This window comes from Xiphophorus maculatus, chromosome 12 (assembly GCF_002775205.1).
Source record: "Xiphophorus maculatus strain JP 163 A chromosome 12, X_maculatus-5.0-male, whole genome shotgun sequence".
NCBI lineage: Eukaryota > Metazoa > Chordata > Actinopteri > Cyprinodontiformes > Poeciliidae > Xiphophorus > Xiphophorus maculatus.
The window spans coordinates 15,437,074-15,461,050 of NC_036454.1; the positions used below are offsets into that span (position 1 = coordinate 15,437,074).

The 23,977-nt window shown below is 35.5% G+C and overlaps 1 protein-coding gene across 1 annotated transcript; it reads left to right on the forward strand.

The window, feature by feature from the left end:
• The first annotated feature begins 10,423 nt into the window (after positions 1-10,423).
• LOC102227579 (corticotropin-releasing factor-binding protein-like) lies at positions 10,424-19,023 on the forward strand. Its single transcript, XM_005794945.3, has 7 exons — positions 10,424-10,539; positions 10,655-10,742; positions 11,815-11,972; positions 12,828-13,038; positions 13,807-13,961; positions 16,319-16,439; positions 18,460-19,023. The coding sequence occupies exons 1-7, from the start codon at positions 10,459-10,461 to the stop codon at positions 18,612-18,614; spliced, it is 969 nt and encodes a 322-aa protein (XP_005795002.1). The 5' UTR covers positions 10,424-10,458; the 3' UTR covers positions 18,615-19,023.
• Positions 19,024-23,977: the final 4,954 nt, after the last annotated feature.

Genomic DNA, 23,977 nt, shown 5'->3' on the forward strand with positions numbered 1-23,977 from the left:
ACATGCCTCAGCGTTGGGGTTTTCTGTCATTTTACTTTGCATTTAATTGTTTTTAGACGATACTTGGGGTTTGACTTTAAATTTTCTCCCCCATCAAATGATGAACCAGATGAATGTGTTCATGGTATTGCCCTTTTCTTTCTTACTGAGAGGATGTGATTGCACATTGTAACAAGTGTGAAGTTTTGTATTCCCTCTACTGAAAAATAAAATATTATTTTATAAATGAAAGTGCAATTAATTCTTAGAAAACAAAAAGTCTGAATTTTTATTGAACTTATCTACATTTTCAGCTTGCCTTATAATATACAAAAGAGAGACAAAACATATTTTTCACAGGACAAATATAACGATAAGACAGCAACCAAGACCTGCAAAGGCTACTTCAATGGCTACTGCAGATAAACACTGCCGCCCTGTGGTAGATTTGGGAAGGTGTCATTACTCTTGCAAAAAAAAAAAAAACTTTTTTTCATATAATCTAGACAGATTGTCAATATATATTTCACCTCATCTCTGCCTCATTTAATAGAATATGTCTGCTAGCTATACACAAAGTTCCATAATTATTATTTTATTGGGATATAATAAAATGCAGAAAATGCATGAAAAAGAGGATTGGAGTTTAAAGCTGATTGCAGTCAATACATTTATGCAGCGCACTGAATCATTGTCATTGAGTGCATTGATTATGTGAACTAATCAATGTTTATTAGGCTGGATAAAAGTGGCCAGACCACAATGTAAGCTGGATGATAAAGGAACACAGAGTGCCAAAAGTCCACCCACCTTACGTAAACTTAAAAAGTGTGAAGAAACTTCCACCTGGGAACCTAAAGTCGTATATTAATGGCATGTTTTATAGCTTTACACTTAATATGCAGGATAAAGGGTATTGATCTTAAACAATTTAACCAAAACAAAAAAATAAGTTCCACTGACTGAATGTGCCACTCAGACTTTACGCTCACTTACAGACACATCTAATAAATTTTTTCTTTTAATAATGCATTTGGATTTTTGTTTTTGTGATGGCTGATTATGCAAAAACAACTTCAATGTTTAAACAATCTAATTGTGGATTTTCTCTGATCAAGACATGGTCAGAATCATCCATGTTGGTTAAAATATTCCCAAACCCCCAGAAATATCGCAGTATATGTTTCTTAGCAAGTTTTAGAAAAATCTAATCATTTTTTTGTGGCCATCAACAAGCTCGCCACAATTCCAGTCAGATATTTGAGCAGTCTTCTCATCAGAATTGTTTTATATCATGGAAAATGATTTATTTCCTATGCAAATTCAAATTTTTTAGAAGTGTCGATGCCTTTTTAGAAGCTCAATGTTATAATTCAGTGTGTCAGTAATGTACTGAAGTTAAGACGCTTTGTGCCTGGCATGACCAACAAGGAAATGTTTGTATGTTGAACATCAGCAAGTCCACTTCTGAATGGCTTGAAAAAGTAAAACTAAATCCTTGGAGTGTCCTAATCAAAGACCAGGCCTAAATCTGCTGGAAATGCTGTAGTATAAGCATAAACATAGAAACCTGAAGTAAAACTATTCTTCTGAGAAAAGTAGGTCAAAATTCCTTGATAGTGCAAAGTGATGTGAAAGACTCGCTATTGCAAGCGATAGAAGTTGCTCCTCATCTGTTTAAGGGAGAATTTCTCTACACATACATTTAGGTTGGTTTTAAAAGCTTTTTGTATTAATAAATGGCATTGTTGTGTTTTGCATTTACTCAGATTATTTGTGTCTAACAAAATATATTTTTACCGTCTGAAATATTTAAGTGTGCTCAGTTATACTTTTGTTACTTTAAGATTTTTGGCAATTGCAAGTTCAAGTCATGCCTGAAAATGTCCCTTTTTGGAGCCGAAACTTTTTCCTTCGTCAGCACCTTCTCGGTTCATATGTTTTGTTTGTTGTTGTTGTTTTTATTTTTAAATTGGCTTCACTCTGAATAGTTTTGATTTATTCAAAACTATAGATGAGCTATATAAAGAATGCAGAAATAAAGCTTGAAGAAGACATGAGAAAGATTTTGATTTTAAGATAAAGAGCTTAGCATTTCCCTCTGCCAAACAAAGCATACAGTACAGTGAACTATAACAGTGTTTTGTCAAAGCTATGGCGGCTCTTTCCCACACTGCATAATGTCTGATTGGTACTGAAAGTAGTGTGCACAGGAATCAACAGCAACACCAACGCAAATACAGTTAAAGATTTGCTTTTTGCTTCTCTGTTGTAATTGTTGACAAATGAAAAGCATCACTAAACTTTTGTAATGCATTTAAACGGAAACTCATTTCTGAACCCACAAACTTGTTTTATTTTATCTTTATCTATATATCCTGACCAGAGGTGGGCTGAATGTCGATGGTCAGCCACTTTATGATATTTTTGTAGAATATGTTCTGAGGTTAGTTTGGTGTGTGATATTTTTTACCCATTAATCCATATTGTTTGTTGTATTTGCAAAATATATTAGGCAAAACAAAGGACTGTAGCTGGTAAAAGCAAGGCTAACAAAGTGGCTAACATCTGCTGGGAGTTCCCAGACCTTCTCCAAAGAACTATGCTGGAAGGTAATTAAAAGATGAGTGCATTATCCATCGCTCCTCATTAACGCACTTTGACTTAACCACTTTCAGGGGAGAAGGAATGAGGAGGAGGAGCGAGTGAGAAAATCCATGCAGACTTTAAAGTAATCTCTCTCTGTCAGGCCGGTCCAAACGGGGAGGGTCAACTCATTACGCTCCCCACAGGAGATGAATGGGTCAGTCAGGCATTTAGGAGAGCAGGGCTGGACTGCTGCGTTGACAGACGGGTCCACACAAGAAGCACGAGTGCCTGTGTGCAGAGGAGAGTCAGCACACAATAAAAAGCAAAGGGAAAATACTTAGTGCTATGTGCTATCTTTGCCTGGGCGCAGGTGTACCAAAGGAGGCAGCATGCTGAGATGTAAGGCAGGGTTAAACGATAATGTCTGCTGTCAGCAGTCTGCCTGATTTAACTCTGACCACATGGAAGGATGGCTGTCATGTTCAAACAGGGGGACAATTATCACACAAACTCCAAGCAAGAAGTTCTGCTTCTATCATTAAGGTGCTTGAGGAAAGCAGATGCATAATTCACAAGTCTTGCAGTCAGTGAAAACAAAACATTACAGTGAATCAGTGTATTTTATTACAGTATAACAAACCAGTTAAAAACCAAAATTCGTGTTCTAACATTTCCCACTAGATGGTGGTACAACCTTTCATCTCCTTAAAAGAAAATCTGTGGGCACTTCCCTTGTTTTCCTTTTTTAATCTGCTGTTTTTCATTATATTCATTTACATTTTAACAGATTTACCTTACGTATTCTAATTAAGGATCAATTTGGTCGGGTGAAAATCTACGTGTTAGTAAACTGTTAAAACAGTTTACAACATAATTCAGAAGACAAACTTTATACTTTTGCAAAAGTTTGGTTTGCAGAAAAAAAAAAGAAGAGGTGATAAAACTGATACAGAATATGATCAGACCATCGGCATCAGCAGAGAGGGATGTTTATATGGAAATGTATTCTGAATTCATAAAACACAAATAATAGTGTTGCATAATGATTCATCAGTCGTAGAAAATAAACTGCATTTCTGCCTTTTGGTTGGATTTTTTGCTAGGATTTGTCTCTGTTCTGACTTGTGATATTCCTTCCTACAAATTTATGCTGTTCTGAAGAGTGCATGTGGTTTCACTCATGCTTCTTTGAGGATGAAATAAGACATTGGTATGAATGGCTCCTTAGATTTCTTTTAATTTACACAAGTATGTTAGTGCAGCATTAGTTTAATCATGACATGCATGCTGAAAAGTAAACATTTGGTGTCTGTGTAGAACAATCTGTTAAAGACTTTTTACTCACAATACTGATCCAGTTTCGGAATCGGCTTTGGAAACCTCACCCAGTCTTTTACTCCTGTCTCTCCTATTCTTTTTTTTTGCCATCAACATATCTTACTCCAGCCAAAGTTTCAATGTGCTGCTTGAACATTGACTAACTTAGGAAAGCTTATGTAATATCCTGGAAACACCAAAAGAAAAACATATATTTTCAGCTACAGTCTTAAATAAACATACATTTCATCAAAGCTGGCAATCTTGTGAATGAGCTCATTGAAATGAGTACATTCCTGTTTGGAGCTCTGTCGTTTTTCTTTTGAAAACTTTGAACTGAAGAATGCTGACTTTTACATGATGATCTTTAAAATATACTGCTCAAAAAATAAAGGGAACACTTTAAGTGTTAAACACCTGTTTAAGTGTTCCCTTTATTTTTTTGAGCAGTGTATTTTGACAGTGCACTGTGAACATAAATTAATACATTTAAGCAGATGGGTAAGCAACATTTTTGGACATGTTAGTGTCAAGGGGCGAACAAAACTTACAGAAAACATTGCTCCTCTCCCTCATAAATTAATAGCCTTGCTCTGAACATTATAAAATTTAAAGAAGCAGTATTTTTGCTACTGTTTTAGTCTCTGTAGCAAATACAAGGAGTTGTGAAGATTGTATGTAGGTAGAATGTAAGACAAAATTTCAAAGATCATAAAAATGTGTTTGACATACAATGCAATTCTGCAAGTTATGTATATGCAAAGAGGTTGTAAAATTGACACCAGACAAAGACACATCTGATCTGTTTTTTTCCAGATCACATTGGGAAATGTGATCTGGAAAGATGTGTTTTGAATATCTATAAATGCAATATAATAGCTATACTGTTAATTTTGTTGTTCTGCGTAGTGTACAATGGCAATAAATCTAATCAATTCTGATCTAATCAATTTTCTCCAAGTGAAAAAGACGTTGCATCACAGAAAGTAAGCCAGCAACAAATACAAGGAGTTGAGTTCAATCATCTGGTTCATGGTGTTAGTTTCTTGTTATAATTTGCATTATTGTTCTTTTGTCTGTTTACCAGGTTTTCTGTTAGTTTTTCTGCGTCACGATGTTTCAGGATCTTTTCCTGTCTGACTTTTGAATCTTATCTGAACCACCAGTTAACATGACCTCAGATTTTTAGTAACACAAGTCAAGGTAAGGGTGCATACCAGAGATAGCTTATTTGACAAGAAGAAATAGAGAGAAAGGATTAAGTTAATGGCAGCAATAACTGCAAATGATCCACAGCTGGAGAGAAGTAAAAGAAAGAAGCAGAACGAGAGGAAGTGGTCGGTTTTTCATCCAGCAGCCTAACACACAGCAACATCAGTCAAGATAACCTCTGAAAATCTGTGTATAAGGTAAGAAACTGTAGGAGCCACCAGTGAATCTTCAGTCTAAGAGTTGGAAACAGATGGATCAATTCAATAATGAAGGATAAATGTAAATAAACAGTGAGCCAATGAAGGAAAGCTAACCCTGGAGAATTTTGATCTTTTCTTATAATTCTCACAAAAACTCTCACTCCAACATTTTTAGGTATTTTAAGGCATTGAAGTCCTTTTTGGACTTCCTAATAGAAAAGACACAATGCACTGACCAACTTTCCTGCATCACTCAGAGACAGGATAGTTTCACTTATAGCAATGCTGCACGGATAAAAAAAAAAAAGTGCCATAAATGTAAGTCTAATGTTTTGAATTACATCTCCTGGCGATGAAAAAACTTTATTGAATTCATAAATGATAGATAAAGGCATCATCAGCATATCAATAGATATTTTTCTCATGCTGTTTTAAAGTTTTATTAAGTGGTAAAATCAGTAAATAGAATAGCCTTAAGCAGTGAGCCTTGATTATTAAACTGATTATCTCTTTATTTTTGACACCTGAGCATTTAGTTCTGAAATCAAATATGTGGAAGAGAAAGAAAAATAGCCAAAGATAAGGATTTGAGCTTGAGAGCTGCCAAATTATGATGGACACAAATTTTTCCATAACTCCTGCTCTTGTGAGGTGATTCCTGTCTCTTATGGTGAGTATTTACACCGTGTTCTAAATTATTATGCAAGTTATATTATCTCAGAATTTCTTAAATGTTCAATGCAAATGATGGCCAGTATAATTTTCAAGTCATGAACTATTACAGTATAAATCAAATTTTACTGAACAAAGCTCTCCATGAGAACAGTATTTTTTTCAAAAATAAAAAACTCAAATTGCACTGTTCCAAATTATTATGCACAGCAGATTATCTAAAGACAAACTAATCAACCCAGCTCTCTGAAATTAATTATAGTGATTCAAAGACCCCTGACACACAATACTATCTATAAATTTAATAGCACAACAAAAAATTTTTCTTTATGACACTTTAATCCAATTTGCACAATAATTTGGAACATGATGTATAAAAAGGGGTTAATAAGTGGTAGGTTCATAAGCAATTAAGCCTCCTTGACCGGTCCATTCCAATACAAAATGGACCAGTGGATACTAAACCAAAATTTCCGAAGAAGTTCATAATGATGATGAGGCAGATGGTTATAATGTTAAGCCAGATTGGTATACAAGACAATATGGTTTTGTTGCAGTTTTTAACAAAGTTGTCTTTGTAGATTACTTCTGTTTTTTCATAAATTTAAACATGCATCATAAAAGGTTAACATGGAAAGAAAATGGCTCCACTAACAGAGAAGCTTTGCATTTGCACCAATCAACATGGCTCCATGAAGACCTTCTCATTTGCAGACTGAATGCTTCGTGCTGTGTTGTTTATTTAAACCTCTCGGTGTAATGCAGGGTCTAAAGGTGCGATGTGGAGTTTCTAAATATTAGGTTACATCTTGGAAATAAACCAGTTTTTTTCTCCATCTTCTTACCTCCACATTACAACACTATGTTGGATTTTCAAACACATCTCAGCCCTCTCCCTCTGTTTCATCAAAGGCTTGTATTTAGGACGTAAAAGTTATTTTGTTAAACATATTTCAGGTTTGTGGTTTTTGCTGTGGCATTGCTTTATTATTAAGAAGTCTATTAAGAGGTCTCAAATCCCTTGAGATATTTTTGTTGAGAATTGTTGCTATTTAAATAAATTACACTGAACTGAATTAAAATATACTTTTGGAAAATAATAATTTCTGCAAACATACAGACTGATAATCCATGTTTGTTGATTATTCAGAGCTGTTTCTGCTTGTTGCATGCCAGATAAAATATTATCTGGATATGTTTGGTTGAAAAAATTGTGTTTAAACTACTGCACAGCATTAGCTTAAATTGCAAGTGCTTAAACACTAAGCTCATAAACTCCAGCAAAATACACACTGCCATATACTGTACATCATGTAGCATTGTACTACCATATCCTTGTTGTTCCCTCAACTTTCACATTAAAAAAACTAACTTACACGGCTAATAAATTCAGACATCTTAGACTCTGTCCGACAACTAATTATAATCAACGACCACTGGTATTTTAAGATGACAGTAATACACCTTGAGTAGGTCATCAGCATTGTGAGACAACAGGCTGAGTCTCTGTTCCAGTAAACACTCATTACATTCATTCATTACTTTTTCCCCCTGGTTTACAATCCTGCGTGTGGCTTCAAAGACCTTCATCAGTGAGAGAAAATGTCAGCCATCATTAGCAGCGTATAACTGCACACTCAGTGAGACGAGTGTGAGAATGTGAGTGCTGTTTTTATGGGATGCATGCACACGGACACTGACAGAACGATCATCTTCTGCTCTAAGCTCTGTCAGAGTTTGACCTTTCATAAATGCAGGACAGACACACAAAATTAGTCTCCTACATATCATTTGAGAATGTGGTTACAAACTAAATTACTTCACAAACCTTGCCTTTATGTGGACTGCCTAATTTTCTTCAAGTGTACATTCTGGTCCTTCGGGTTTATAATGCCATTCCTGACTTCCTCCACAGTTTGGAAAAATAAGATCAGAGTCAGTTGTAGAGAAAGCATGTGGAAGAGCTTTAGTTGAGTAACTAGTAACTGTGGTGTTGGATGTTTCAGATGACATACAACAAAACTATAGAGAAAATCAGATTGCATCACACCACAATAACTCATTAACAAAAACCAACTGCCCTTGCAAAATTAATAATATCTTTTCAGCTTTTTCACATTTTGCCATGTTCAGTGTGTGTTATTGGGATTTTAGTTGAAAAACCTACACAAATCCACCCTATTATATAGCAAAACTGGTGAATTGATTGAATTTACGAGTATACATCATTTATGTAGACATACTAACAACTAAAAGGTACTTACTCTAGCACAACATTCACAAACACATTCTTACACTGATGGACAAATTAGAAGACAACTTGTGGAAACATAATCGAAGAAGCTGGAACCAAACAATTGTAAGGTGACAAGCCTTCCCACAGATCCACAGTCCAGAAGAAGGAAAATTATGCAGAATCTTAAACTTTTTTATTGACAAGAATATGACTTTATACATGCATTTGATTTGATACCCACTCAGTCACCACCAAAAGAATCCACTGCAACCAAACTGTCTCATACATAGAGTCTTCATATGCGTCATTTAATCTCAGTATAAATGCAACTCTTCTGTGAAGGCTTTGGAGACTTGTTAGCAAACATTAGTGAGCAAACAGCATCACAACAGGCTGATGAGGGAAAAGTTAGGTTGGAATAGATCTCTGCTTTAAATGAAGGAACTGCTATTTCCATCACTTAAAAACCAAAAGGGAGAGAAACTGTAACCCAACCAAGACACGGCCGTACACTTGAATCAACAGGCCAGCGAGGACATTAATCAGAGAAGCAGACCTTCTCTGATTAATGTTGTAACTCTGGGGGAATTGCAGGGAACCACAGGTCAGATGGGAGAATCTGTCCACAGAACAACTATGAGTCATGTTCTCCGCAAACCTGACCTTTGTGAAAGAGTGGCAAAAAAAAAAGAAACTATAAGACACCTGTCAGTTTGCCAAAATGGAAAACAGCAAACATGTAGAAAAGTGGCAAAGAAGGTCAGATTTGACACAATTTGAAATGTTGGCCTTTGTTCATGACTCTATATACGAAACACAGTGACGCACTATGACCTCAGTAAACACATAAAAGAGGCAGCAATATGCTATGGGCATTTTTTCTGTTGTCTTCATCCGGGACAGGAAAGCTGGTCAGTGTGGAAGGGCAACGCAGTTAGAGCCTGCAAAAGACTTGAGGCTGCAGCTGGAAAACCACCCAGTATACAGCTCTGGTTGTACTGGGTGGTTTTGGATCAAAATGTTTTTATTAGACTGGTCTGGTCAATATGCAGAAATAAATCCAATTTAGAACCTGTGACAGGACTTGAAGATTGATTTTCACATAGACTCTCCATCCAACCTCCCTGAGCTTTATGCCATTTTACAATGAAGAATGAATGAACAATTTTGTGTTTGGATGTTCAAAGCTGGTAGAGAGAAACTCCAAATATCCTGCAGTTGTAGTTGCAGCAAATGGTGTTTCTACCATTGACTACATATTAGAGAATTAGTGAACTAATTGTGGTTAATGCAGTCATAAGATTCCAATGTATTTTTCCATCTAATCAACATAAGTTGGTGCTAAGCTGACAGATTTATGTCATCATGTCCACATCTAGACAGTTGTAGACACATGAGAGTATTTTGGTCTTAATCTTTTCATCTGTGATGGGAAAATTTGAACAAGTCACCAGTTCTTGGATGTAAGTTTGGGAAAGATAAAAGTCATGATTCTCACAAAATTCATGATCTTCTTGACTATAAATACTGATATAAGAGTGACAGCTATAATATTTTTGTTGAATTTTCAGAGAGGACTTTGCTCAAAGTCAAACCACTAGAAGGGCTCCAATTTGTACTTTAAACGTATTGACATTAAATATTTCTGAAAAGTGTAAACTTGCCCCCTTCTAGTTAAAATGTCTGTAGCAAATAGCTACTTCCACAGTAGCCTATGCAACAACTTCAGATAAACTTGTACAGACAAACCACGTTCCTGGAGTTAATTTTGAGTTCACCCTTCTTATGTTATAATGAGTAACTACATTTAAAAACATTACTTTCTGGTCATGCCAAAGTTTCTGAAAACCATGGAAATGTCACTTTTTCCCCACATCGTTTTTTATTTTACAGAAAAAGAGATGGAAAAAAAGCTCCTCTAGCTTAAGAATCCTAACAGCGACCTATAAAATTAATGCACTGCTGCACTTCGGTTTGTTTATCATGACTTTTAATGAGGCCGCGTTTCTTTTAATCAAATCATCCGCCGTCATTAGTTTCCACACCGCCGAGCATGCATAAATGCTCAAATGTGGCTTTAAATAGCCACTATTTCTGGTTTCTGATTAAAAATAATAACTCTGCGTTCTCAGGGACTCCGATGTTGCTCTGCCTTTCTGGTTTTTGCCGCTATAAAAGCTGCCACCTCGCAGGATGCGCAGTTACTCCCCCTCTGCGCTTCGGAGAACACTTGTGGAGAAAACGCTCCTCAGGATGTCCGCGGCTCTGCGCGCTCAGCTCTTCCTCTGTCTTATTTCCCTGCTATCAGGGACCGGACTCACTCGCTACATCGAGGTACGAACAAACTTTTTAAATGGTAAAGTAAATCAAAGAGGGTATATTTATAAAACCGGGCAGATTAAACCTTATTTTGGACAGTCTGAATTTGTTTGCGTCATGTTTTCTGCAGGACAACGAGGCTTCAGATGGATTGTATTCTCTGATCAGTTCGGCCCAGAAAAGGGAATCAGAGGATTTTGTTTTCCGCCGACCTCTCAGTAAGAAATCTATGGAACAGTGGTCTTTTCTTTCTGTGTTTCTTTTTTTTTTAATGTGATGTATGGAGGTCCAAACGTGTCACAATTCTACTTAAAAAAGTAGGTCTCTAAATAATTACTTTAGTTCTTAATATTCAATTAAATAATTATGAAATACAGAAAAAGCACACCTGCTGTTGTAAGTAAATATGTTTATGTTATTTTATCAGACATGTAGACATTTTACAAATTACTCATTTCAGTGGCATGCTGCAGCATACAATGAATTTATTTTGTCTATCAGGCTTATCTATCAAAGTCAGAGGGCTAACACAAACACAGTCTGAAATTTACTTTCCTCAGGATTATCCCATTTAGATAGAGGCTTTGGTTGGTTTTTGATCATTCTTGGCTACAGTTTTAACTGCTTAGGGAGTACTGAAGCAAATAAACCATGGAGGAATAATTAAAACAAAGGAACCAATTGTACTTAAATTGTTGTTCAAATTTTAATTAACTAATTTTTCAGTCATTGATTTATTATTGGTCAATTTATATAACTATGGATACATTTATTTTATTTACTTTTTCTATTTATGGCACGTTTGAAGAAAGAAACACGTATTTGTTCATTTGGCTCTTTTGTGACTTTACACAAAATTTTGTAATCTTGTAAAATGCTTTATGATTAATTTCCACACATATCTTAGCCGACTGATCATTATTGTTCTGCTGTCCTGCTCCGATAATAAAGTCAACATTTATGCTGGTGTTTTGCTTATTTCAAATATTTTAACATGTAAGACATTTTTCTTACTTTTTGGTCTCAATATTTGTGGATGAAAAGAGGACAAATTAAATAAGGTTCAAATTGTTCTCAGCTGCTGGACTTGAATGACACATTAAACCTTGTTTGCATTTAGTGCAATGTGGTTGTGAATTCAGCATACAAATACATTAATGAGGTGAAAATAGGTGGAAAAAATTGCACTGCTTTGTGAATTCCTCACAAAGTTTCTTAAAAATATTGTAGGTTTCACCAATGCAATGCCCTCTGAAATGTTTGAAACTGTGTTATCTGTGATTTGTAAAGGATGCTTGGACATGCTGGCGACTGAAGGCTATTTTACGTTTGTGGCATCCCGGCCACAGCTGGCTTGTGCTGCCTTCATCATCGCTGAGCCCAGTGAGGTCATCAGTATGGAGCTGTCTGACGTCAGCATCGACTGCAGTGCTGGAGACTTTATAAAGGTTGTTCCAAAATAACCTCTGTTCTGTTACCAAAAGCCAGGAAGTTCATGCCTTTTGCAATTTAGGACATAAATTCTATTTCATCTTCTTATATTGGATTAAAATGATTCCAAATGTGGTTAGGGCACTGTTTGAGGGCAAAACACCACCGCTGATCCTTTGTGCTTTGCCAAGAGCAAATGTAGGAGGAAAACAGCTTCAGTTCAGGAGCCAAGCCCGCCAGTAACATTGCAGATTCGGTTCAACCAGGCCAAATGGGGAAAAGGCTTTTGGCAGAGAAAAAGACGATACTTTCTAGGTTTAAAAGTTGAACTGAGGGGTGATCTGGATCTGAAAAACAAATCAATGTAATGTTCATATATAACTTTTTTGGGTAAAAAATGTTTAAAACAGAAAGCTGAAAGACAAGCCTTGTCATATTGTTTTGGCAGTTTGACTTACAGACTTGTGAATTTTTCAAATAATAGGGATACAACAACGCAAAGATATATGTTGTGATAATCAGCTGATGTATAAGTGAAAAGGAAAATAAGATATTTCATTTTACAGCACCCTTATAGTGAATAAAAAATTAAACTTAATGTCTTAATAGGTAAGTAGATTGGATAACAGACTTCATCTTCAAGTCAGCAACCAATATTTTAGATAAAGTCCACCACACAGATCTTCATTCATTGATCATTTTCATGTTTTACAAAATTTAAAGAGACAAAAATGCATATGTACTCTTATGTAGGTGCATAAATTTCTAAAATATTCAAATATTTGTAAACTCAAACTTAAAAGCTTTTATTCAGCTTAAACATTCCTGTCATGCTTCAAACTGAGAGTGCTCCATGTCTCCTGTTGCTGCAGATTTTTGACGGCTGGGTTCTGAAGGGCGAGAAGTTCCCCAGCAGTAATGATCACCCTCTCCTCCCACACGAGCGTTACACGGACTACTGCTCCTCTGCTGCATCAACACTCTCCGGCCGATCCTCCCAGAATGTTGCCATGATCTTTTTTCGCATTCACAGCCCTGACAGCGGTTTCACCCTCGCTGTCAAAAAAGTGCACAACCCTTTCCGTGAGTCCTGTAACCCATCCCTCTTTTTAGGAAAGCTGCAACAGCAACAGGGAGAATTACAAGTTGTTAGTTAAATAGAAATATTTCAGTGATGTAAGATTCAAGGTCTTTCACCCTTTGTCAGCTTATTTTCCTGTATGCTTCCGGAAAAGCGTTAGTAATGCAGTGTTTGTTTGTGTGCATGCATGTGTGTTCTTCCTGGACATTTGAGCTCGATCAAGCGTTAATCAAGGCTGAAGGCGACATGAAGAGATTCAATGAGAAGGATGCACCTGTTTTCTAGCTGCTTGAAGAGCAGCATGCCAAGCAATATAACAATCACTTAGAGAAGAGTACTTTCAGATGGGAAGACAATTTATATTGATTACCTTTAGTGAAACAACATTACTATGTAAGTTTTTATCACTATGTAGATGATACTATATCAATTCTATATAAAACTCACTGTCACAGTGTTTTGACTTCTGCTTGTACCCATTTTGAGTGGCTTACTGTTACCAGTACAAGCTACGTTTCATGCACAGCCTTAACTGTGTCTCATCCCTGGTCTTATCCTGATTATGTCCAATTTGTCACATCAGGTATCAGTAATTAGTTTCTCAGGTGATGGTGGAACTGTTTGAAATCTGAAACATCTTCCCCTGTGTGTGTGTGTGTGTGTGTGTGTGTGTGTGTGTGTGTGTGTGTGTGTGTGTGTGTGTGTGTGTGTGTGTGTGTGTGGGCGTGCATGCATCTGTGTTTTGTCTGTGTGTGTGTGTTTGTCTGAAGCTTGCAACATCATGTCTCAGAGTCCAGAGGGCAGTTTCACCATGGTGATGCCACATCAGCGCCGGAACTGCAGCTTCTCCATCATCTACCCAGTGGAGATCCGACTGACAGATCTCAGTTTAGGGGATGCCAAAAGCAATGAGATCAGCCCACTGGTAAGATGCTGACAGACAAGCTAACATGATTTCTTTACTAATGAAAAAACATTGTTCTGTATTGAAGAAGAAAGTGCTTTTTAAGTAGAGTACTGACCCAGAATAATTACACTTCTGAGTCACATCAGGTGTCAGTAATTAGACACAAAAGAAATGTTCTTTTCAAATATTGAAACTTTTCTGGTTTCAATATCTGAAACCAAAAATTTCTTTTGTTTTCAAATATTTTAAACAAAAGATCATCATATAGTTTAGTCACATTTAAATTCAAACAGTGCTATGGAGAGACATTTTTATAGAGTGTATGCAAATATCTGGCTCTAACAGCGTAACTAACATATTATAAGCCAAATTTTCACAAGTTCTCCATTCAGTGTGACCTCACAGATCATCCACAGAAAGTGTTGAGCCAGTTCACCCTTAACAAAAACTAGTTTGAAACTCAGTTTGCTCAGGCTCAAAATAAATGCATTCATGTTCATAATTCACAACCAAAAATTCAGTACTAACGCCTCAAAATTTCGTCCAATGTCCCTCTAATTCAAACACTAAAGGGACATGTTCTCAAGTAGGTAATTTACAGCACAAGTTGTGCAATAGTTTGTGAGATCTAATTTGATTCTGTCCTACAGAGTAATTATTTTTTAAAGATTAATAAAAAAAAGAAACACTCTTGTGAAAAAGAGGCTCTTAATTTTACTGCTTCTGTTAAATCACTGCTTTTATTTATAAATGAAGCTAATTACAAAAATAAGTAAAAAACCATTATTATGATTTTCTGCTATATGATAGTGGTATTCTTCCTAAGTTAACTTTGACAGCTGCTACAAGTCGGATAATTACAAAATCTGTGGTAATATGGTCAGAAATGAAAAGTCATATGAATCACAATGTTTTCACTGCTCAACAAATATTAAAAGCTGAAAACTTTTAACCAAATAACCATCTTGTTGAGTTAGCGAAGTATTGATGTTTTGTAAGTCCTTCTGATAGAAATGAAACAAACAAAATTACTGATGCATTTTTTGGCACTGGTATAACACAGTGGTTGGCAGTCTGTTGGTATTATGATTAATTTGCACAGAAAGTAAATTTACCAGACTGATGCCAATTCATTCCAACTTAGTTTGTGTCAAAGTGAAAACTCATCAGACAGAAGATTTAAGTATTCCAGCTACACTGCAGATGAAATCATGTCTGACTAAACAATGTGATTAGGTGATATGGCAAATAGATTACAACTTCTTTGTTGGAAGTATTTGTCATTATAATTTGAAACAAAAAATGGACAAAAGTATGAAAGATTGCATCTGGAAGGTTTCATGTAAATTTGTGATTTAGGATTATGATAAGGCTGCATCCCAAGTTATTGGACCTTTGGACAACTCACCAGTCAGTTTCTGGATTATCGTTAGAGAACCTGAATGGACCAATGAACATTCAGTAACTGAATGTGATATATTCTAATGTAATTTAAAGTAGTTTTGATTTTCTTGCATCCTTTACATTGCTGGATCAACACAAACTTTATCTCAATCATCAAAAGAGCACAAAGAAACTTATTGTGTTTATCTCCAGTTAATTGCATTTTCTCTTCTTGTTGTATGTTGTGCTTCTTATTTTGTTACTTACCTCTCTAGCATCATAAGTGTTTCCTGCCAAAAAAAAGGGATTTAAAACCACATTTTATATCACTGTGTGTCAGAAAACTTGGTTAAGAACACTTTGACCATTTTCTAAGGATAGTTACACCGCTGTGATTATTATTTCTTTTAAATAATGAAATAGGAAGACCTGGTGATTATTTTTCAGCATCACCTCACTAAGCATTTGACTCTGTAGAGAGCATAATTTCATCACCAGTTTAGGCAGGATGCTATACATGTAAATTTATACATTTATATGTATAAATACTGCCACATGCCAGCTGCATATGTGCCACTGCAATAAAATCAACACAACTGTGACTAAATTTTTTGCAGCAATAACACAATAATTAGATTACTCAAACTACACTATGCTGTCTGACCTCCGAATGTGAAACTGACGACTTGACCTACTTTTACTTAATTAAGCAAATCATTATCTTATCTCTTGGGGACAGTCATACACCATTGAAATATTAATACCAGACTGTTCTTATAGATTAAATAATATTTTAATAAATAAATAGATAAAGCAAGACTCTGATCACAGTCTAAGTATTTATGCTGTCCTGATGATGAAGAACGGTGTGAATGCAACATTTTTGCTCCTAATACATACACACTATTCAATTTTTTTAAAAAACATGCATGACATCAGCAGTAAACTATCCTCTATCATGGTCAATTTATTTTGTGTGTCCATGTTTGCAGAGACAGACGTGGCCAGGCTGCTCTGGATCAGGTGACTACGTGGAGCTGTTGGGAGGAAACGGAGTGGACACCTCCAAGATGTTTCCTGTAGCCGACCTGTGTTTCTCCCTCACTGGGCTCGGTAAGTCTGCTCTCTCATCCGTTTCCAGCTTTTTAAACAGAACTGTTTCAGGTCACATTATCACCATGATGACTGCATGCTATGGGATTTTTAACAGAAGCTTGCTGTTTTCGGTTTGTACATACTGCTTTGTCTGAATTAGAATAATTACATTTCAGCTTCCTGTTTGGTGCCACTCTCTAAAACATCATTAGATCATCAGGGAACAATGCTTTTAAATTGCCATAGCTTGCTGCAAATCATTCAAAATTATAACATCCTACGTGGCGCAAGTCCAAATATCTGCGATGCAAATTAGACATTTTCTCCCATTTTACATAACAAAAGCACACATTTATTCTCCTCTTTGCTGAAAAACAAATCCAAAGTAGACCATTTGCTATAATAGCCTCTAACATAATATGCTTTTTTGTGAAACAATGTGATCAAAGAAACATTGCTAGTGCAAGTTTTACTCTGCTTGCAGGACACACGTTTACAGCATGGCTAAAAGAATGAAACATTAAACTATTATAATATTTTTAAATATGCTTTTTTTACAATTAGTAGTAGAATGTGATTAAACTGATAAAAGATATTCATATTTTTTCACAATTTTTTTTTATTTTTCTAGCATAATGTAACAGATTGTTTCTTCAAAGGAAGAAGACCAATAATACTTAAATTAGATTTTTTTATTTAAAATGTCACTTATGCTAGGATTAACTGTTGCTCGGACGAGACATTTATTTGTCAGACATGAGCAATCTTCAACCACTACAAGTAAATTGATGCTCCTTGGATCCAAAAATCTCAAGAGAGTAGAAATGCCAATTTTCAGTCTGTATGTGAGCTGATTGTTCCAGTCATTCATTAGAAAACATTGCACTGCATTTGGAGGACGATGAATAACGAATATGTTTTGATAGACACTGATCAATACACACTAACTTGTCAACTTTATTGTGTGCACATTGTTAGTAATAAATTGTAACCCATTTTACTGAGTAGAACTTCTTGTTTTTAAGGTCACGATATGTCCAGGTCACATTCCTTAGAGATTCTGTCCATATTGACATGATAGCATCACACAGATGCTGCAGATTTGTCAGCAGCACATCCCAGATTGTTATGGGCACCTCCCATTTCACCTGAAGGTGCTCTGTCGGTGACAGTGAATCTCAAACTGGTTTCTTGGATTTGACAAGAAGCCAGTTGGAGATTGTTTGAGCTTTGTGACATAATGCATCATCCTGCTCAAAGTATCCACCAGAAGATGTGCACTGTAGTCACAAAGGATCAGCAGCAATACTTACAGGTTGAATGTTGTACCTGAACTACGCTCAGTTTGTACTAAGAGGTCAAAAGTGTGCCAAGCAAATAATCCCTCCACCATTACACATGGCATCACATTCCTGCCAAAAATCAAAGGAGCTATTAAGCAATCACAACAGAGCATATTTCAATCAAGAGAGTTTATAACTCTGATCATGGCTGCGTTTATTAACCTGCTGCCACATTTCCATTTATTAACGGACCCATGAATGCAGTATGGCCAACAGTAAAATTAGGCCGCCTCCACTCATCTGTATAGTCGCACCAGAAAATTGCTCGACCCCTATTGAGTGTGCGTTTTTGTTAGTTGGAGGCGGTATCTCCTCTGATTGATCTGATTGGCCAGATTTTCAGCGCAGATCTGGTGACAGCCAGTACAGGCTTTGGTCTAATAGAAAAAGAAGAGGAGGAGGACAAAGACGAGTAAAAAAGTAAAAAAAAAGCAAAGCAAAAATCAACAAACTTTCTGTCTTCTTACCTTTTTTATTCTTCTTTACCATTATTCTCTTATTCTTATTCTTCATTGAATCCACATGGCTTTCTAGTTTAATTTATTCGAGCAGTTGAACAGGTGTGCCTAATAAAGTGGCCAGTGATTGTGCACTAAAGTTCACAAATAAGCTGCATCAACGAACCTCTGGAAAAACCGGGGGAGTTCTTCTATCTGAATTTAGTTTTTCTTTTTTTCGTCTCTTTGACTCTTTAGCCCAGATGAAGATTGGCTGTGATAACTCTGTGGTGAGGCTGGTCTCCAGTGGAAACTACATTAACCGTGTTACCTTCCAATACCGACTACTGGATCAAAATGAGATTCCCAAAACCCGAGAGAACGGCCTGGAAAACTTCTGCTCTGTCGAATGAAATGCACAACCACAGAAGAAAATACAACTGTGAGCTTTCAGGAAGACAATCACCAGGTTATCCAGCTTCTCTGTGAAAAACACATCTTGTGCACACAACTGTACTGTTTAACTCATGCTGTCAGTAAATAGTTGGCATTGTATTTTCCAAATGTTTTAGTCAGTGATGTAATCATGCTTTCTTTGATAATAAGCTATTTATGCTGATGTAATACATTTTTCTGAATTAGTTGAATGACGCTGGAGTTTATTGTTTGATATTTAGTAATTTGACCAAATGTGACACATCTACAGGTAGAAATCTTTAGCTTTGTTGCTCTCAGTTAGCATCGGTTATAGTTTTTTATATTTCTCTAATTTCTTCTGTTTTTATCGGACTGACAATTTGAAAATAAATATTTGACTTGCATGGTAAAGCACATTTTTATTGTTTGGCTTTTGTGACTCCCTATTGTGAGAAAACTCGCGTGCAAGACTCAGATAAAATGTTTATTTCAAAAAACCCAACTCTAACCTAAATAAAAGGGTTCTGTAAAATAAGAGTGTAAGTAAACTGAACACAAAATAAAGGCAAGTTTATTTTTATGGCATCTTTCAAGGATTGCCAAGAAATCAGGGAATGCAAAAAAAAAAAGTTTTAAGCTTTGATTTATAAAATTTAAACTAAAAAAAAACATTACATAAAAATGTTAAAAGGTTAAATGCAAGCTGGCTCTCCAATTTTATGTGGCGTGTAAGTAAAATTTAAAAGGCTCAACAGTTTCTGCACACATAAATCTACAAACTGAGCTTGGCAAATAATAGATGGTAACTAAAAGTGGTCTGAAAATGAGCCTATGAAAAGCTAATTTTTGTTTTTCAGATTATTAATTACCAAATGGCACAAAAAAATTCCACATCTGCTGATTAAGATCCAAATTGGCTCAGAACTAGTTACAAAAACCAATCATTAGTCACAAAATGTTCTTTAAAATTAAATGTTCCTTTTCTATGCAACTTCTTATTGTGGAATTAGTTTTATAGTAGATTTAGGGAAGGAAAAAACATTGTTTTTATTGTTGCTGTTAGCTTTGGATGATGAAAACGAAACATTTTTATACTAGACTGATGTGGGAACATCTTTTTGAACAGCAAGAAATCAACCGTGACATTTTTCACAGGCTTTATTTCTCTTACAAAAAATACTAATAATTTTTTGTGACTAACTTTATTGTATCTGTGTTTAGTATTTTGTGCTTGGACTCATACAAACACACATTTTCAAGCAAATTTTCATGAATATGTCCTCTGATGATTCCATGGTTGATCAGCAACCAGTTTTTTGTTGGATCCATATTCAACGTCTTCATACATTGAAACAATCTACTTCTGAAAATATTAATAACGTAATATTTACATGTGGGTAACTCACTTTTTATTTGTTTGTTAAACTGTTACATTGCAACATAGCAGACACAGTGAGCTCTGGCATCAATACATATTAAATCCCAGTGGTGAAAATGGATTTCCATAGTTTTTTTTTTACCCCTTTTTTTGTTTAGTGACTGACTCTCCTCAGGATATTTTGAGGTTTCTCCTACTTTTAAATCAACTTCAATCTCTAATTAATGCATTCTAGTAATCAAATATAATTCAGCATTTATTCACATATGTTAACATGCTTGTGAGCATATTCTCAATTACAGAAGCCTGTCCCTGATTGGTAATACAATGACTCTTCAGTTCACAATCTTCAATGTACAGTATTTATTAATATGTATTTAAAAATAGGTTCTTTGTGATCAGTATTAAACATTGACACTTTTTTTCTTGTATTTTATAATCCAATCAGTTCCAGAGACTGCCTCTGAAATAATTTTTACTGCAGTTGGTCAGTGCTCGTAGCCATAATTAAAGAGAGCTAAGAATAACACACTGTATTGTTTTAATTCAGTGAAATTATTAGTTTTTCTCTCCAGTTTAAACCCAAATGTCTTCCATAGCCACTGTACAGCAAAGCATTTTCAGTCTGAATGAACATACAGCTCTTAATGGGATTATCCCACAAGCCTCAGTGCTCCTGTTTCCATCAACGTCCTCCTTACTGGGACGCTTTTGATCTTTTCCTTACGTGGAATTAATCTCAAACCTTCTCGGCCTGGAATGATTCAATTAACCAGCAGATGTCTTTTTTTTTTCACTCCATCTCTTACAATTTTCAGCCTCCGTTAGAGTGTAAGGCACACCCTGGATGCCATTGAAGGAAATACCATTTCTGATCGTTTCTAGCAAGAAACGTATTGGAGAAATTAATGTGTTATAATGATTCAGTCGTTTGACCATCTCTCAGACATAACCAGTACTTTCCTCCCAATACAGTGGGAATGTTACTCTGTTTGATCAAAATGTTGTCGGATAGCTAAAACACATAAATGCATTAGCCGCTTTATTCCTAACTACTACATGTGAAACCCCGTAATTAAAGAAATCTTATTTTTGTTCCATCATGCAAAAGTATCATAGTGAAGCCAAACAAAAAAATTAGCACAGTTTTCTTTTTTCGAGGTATTTCATGCTGCTATAAAGTTAAGACACCTAATTTAGCTATTCATACCACTTCAGGCAAAAGCAACATCAATTTTCTTTCTTTCAGACCATTAAGATCGCAAAATTAAAGCAGGTCTTGAGAGCAACACACATATAATTATGGGGCAGCTCAAATCATGTCTGCTTAGACCTGAATGCTTAAAACATCACAAACATTTTCACCTGACTGTTCATTTCACAAAACTGAGAATTTATGTTATTTTTTTTTATTCATACAGGTGCATCTCAGCAAATTAGAATATTACTGAAAAGTCAGGTCATCTCAGTTCAGTTCAGTAAGTGAAACGCATTGTATAGATTATGTGAGCCTAATAAAAATATGTCTTGCCTAATACTCACCTAAAAGTAATTTTCAAAAGTTACTTTTAGTTTAATCAAACTAGCCTCTTTATGTTCAAGTGTACTGAGACGTGTCTAATTTGCTAGCCCAGTTTCTTCAAGACTGAATAAAACAATTATGTTATTCAATAACAGGCATTGAACATTTAAGATGTTTATTTTTGTAGTTATAAAAAATCCATACTTTCAGTAGGAAAGCTTGTGAAGTTGGAAAAAGGACAAATTTAGCTGTTTGTTTCCTACACTTTAGGCGTCAATTGAAGTCAATTTGTTTTTTTTCTAACAATATGATGGATATGAATAAGACAATACGCTGTCATTAATTAGTCCCAAGGAAATGTGTCATTATAACAGATTCTATAGAGGCTGCCTGCCAATGCCAGATACGAGCACTTCAAGCTGTTTTTCCCCTGTTTTATTAAATAATTAAAAAAATAATGATAAAAAGAGTTTGCTAACTTTGGTACTTTTACAAGAAGCCGTTGATTCCAAATTTAATTTCTCATCTACTGCCCTCTGCTGCTTTGCTTTTTTAAATGTATCTATTTTTCTCAAAATGATTAACTTTTTCATCTTAGGTAAGTCAACATGAACCAAATTAACTAAATGATTTTTGGTGCAAGGTTCTATGTAATGTCGAACTAGTATTCTTTAAATTAAACATAACCAATCTCCTTTTTTAAAACTTAAAATCTACAGAAACATCTAGTAAAGTTGTTGTTCACAAGACAAACTTTGATTAGCTTTTTTTGCAGGTTGCAATTAGACTGATATACTGCATACCAGTTGAAGGAAATTCAAAAAACTAATCTCAATACCTTTTAACAAATATCGCCCAATAATAAGCTGCTCCATAATATGTATTTTAGATGAAAATTAACCCCAATCAGTCATTACTTACCACTTATTATTGTTATCAATAGTTATTACCCACTCAGAAGGAAGGAGACTTTGGGCTTCTGTCATTATGCACAAGATCTGTTATTATGCTGTTATTAACCCTTGCAAAGCATCATTAATTTAGGAAGCATAAAAATATCTTAAATGATATTCAATCATTTGAGTCACCTTTATCTTAAGCTCTTCAAATTGTCTTGGTGCATGATTCATGAATTTATAGGAACTTTTTAAAGGTTTACTAATCCTAAAGTTAGTAAACTGAACCCATGGGCTCCATTTGAGTCACTAAACAAAATCTAGATAAGAGCAAGTGGTAAATTAAGGGAAGAGGAACCAGGTGTGGTCTGTGGATCCTAGTTGGCTGCAAGGCTACACAGCCTGACTAATTCGTAGTCTTAAGCGGGGCACGACTTCTGGGTGAAGGTCGTCGGCAGCCAAACGAGTCTAATTAGATTTTCTATAGATTCTGTTCACGTTAAGACTCTGCAGGTTTTTTAATCTCTGAATCTGCTGGATGGAAAGCTGGTTAACCTCTCAGAATAGGGAGCTGGTTGGAAGGCTCTTAGGATGTCAGACAATGAAACTTGAAATTCCCAGTGATTCCAGGAACATCCTACTAATGATATTCCAGGTGAATCAGTGGATGTATTAAAACAGTACCATTTTAAAGTATAGAATATGAAACAATTCAAAGTGGCCAATTCAGTAAGCGTTATATTAAAGGTTACTAATGATAATAATAATAATAATAATAATCACCAGGTTAGTGCAGAGAACTATGAAGTGGACTTCGTGCTCTTCTGTGTGTTTTCATGATGTCAGTGTGCATGGTGATGCATCTTCAGGGAACCTGCAATACTTTATGCCTTTATTTCTTAAGGATGATCACCCTGCACTGCTCAATTACTTCATGAACAAAACATTTTAAAGGAATGTCACAGTAAAAACGTTTTTTTTTTTTTAAATGATTTTAGTTATTGATTTTTTATTGGTGCCAGTCATTTACTCAACAGGTGATGATGCTGTGAGTAAATGAAGTAACCATGCCAGCAAATGGGTAAAAGAGGGGAAAAAAATGTATGCTGATCGTTTTTTAATCAATAGCAAATTTCTTTCACAGTACAAGCAGACTAAAAGTTAAGCCATTTTTATCAGTAAAGTCTTTTCATGGACAGGACATCAAATTGGATCTTCTATTAAATGTATTATGGTATCATCTAGGCTCATTGCAGCAATGATTCCTAATACACTCATTTTTGTTAGCCGTTTGCTTTGGCTCTCTAATAGCATTAATAGATCTACTGTGCGTCATTAATCTGCTGCCAGAAAAAGAAGACAGATTCAGAAATGCTGTTTTACCAGCAGGGTATCAAAGGACTGTTTTCTTAAGAAATTAAAACATTAATTTATCTTGGCATGATGCCTTTATTCATTAAGCAATATCCTCCTTGGTCTTCCGTTGTAAGCCTGTAAACAATATAGAGCAGGAACTGAGTGGTATTATTAGTCTACCTCTGTTGGATCTGTCTTCTGTTTCTC

What these genes read in the sequence shown, in the direction of transcription:
- LOC102227579 (XM_005794945.3), top strand. Translation starts at nt 10,459, where the DNA reads ATGTCCGCGGCTCTGCGCGCTCAGCTCTTCCTCTGTCTTATTTCCCTG. An exon ending in AAAAGTGCACAACCCTTTCC is followed by an intron (nt 13,039 to 13,806) that starts GTGAGTCCTGTA and finishes GTTTGTCTGAAG; the next exon opens with CTTGCAACATCATGTCTCAG. An exon ending in GCAATGAGATCAGCCCACTG is followed by an intron (nt 13,962 to 16,318) that starts GTAAGATGCTGA and finishes CCATGTTTGCAG; the next exon opens with AGACAGACGTGGCCAGGCTG.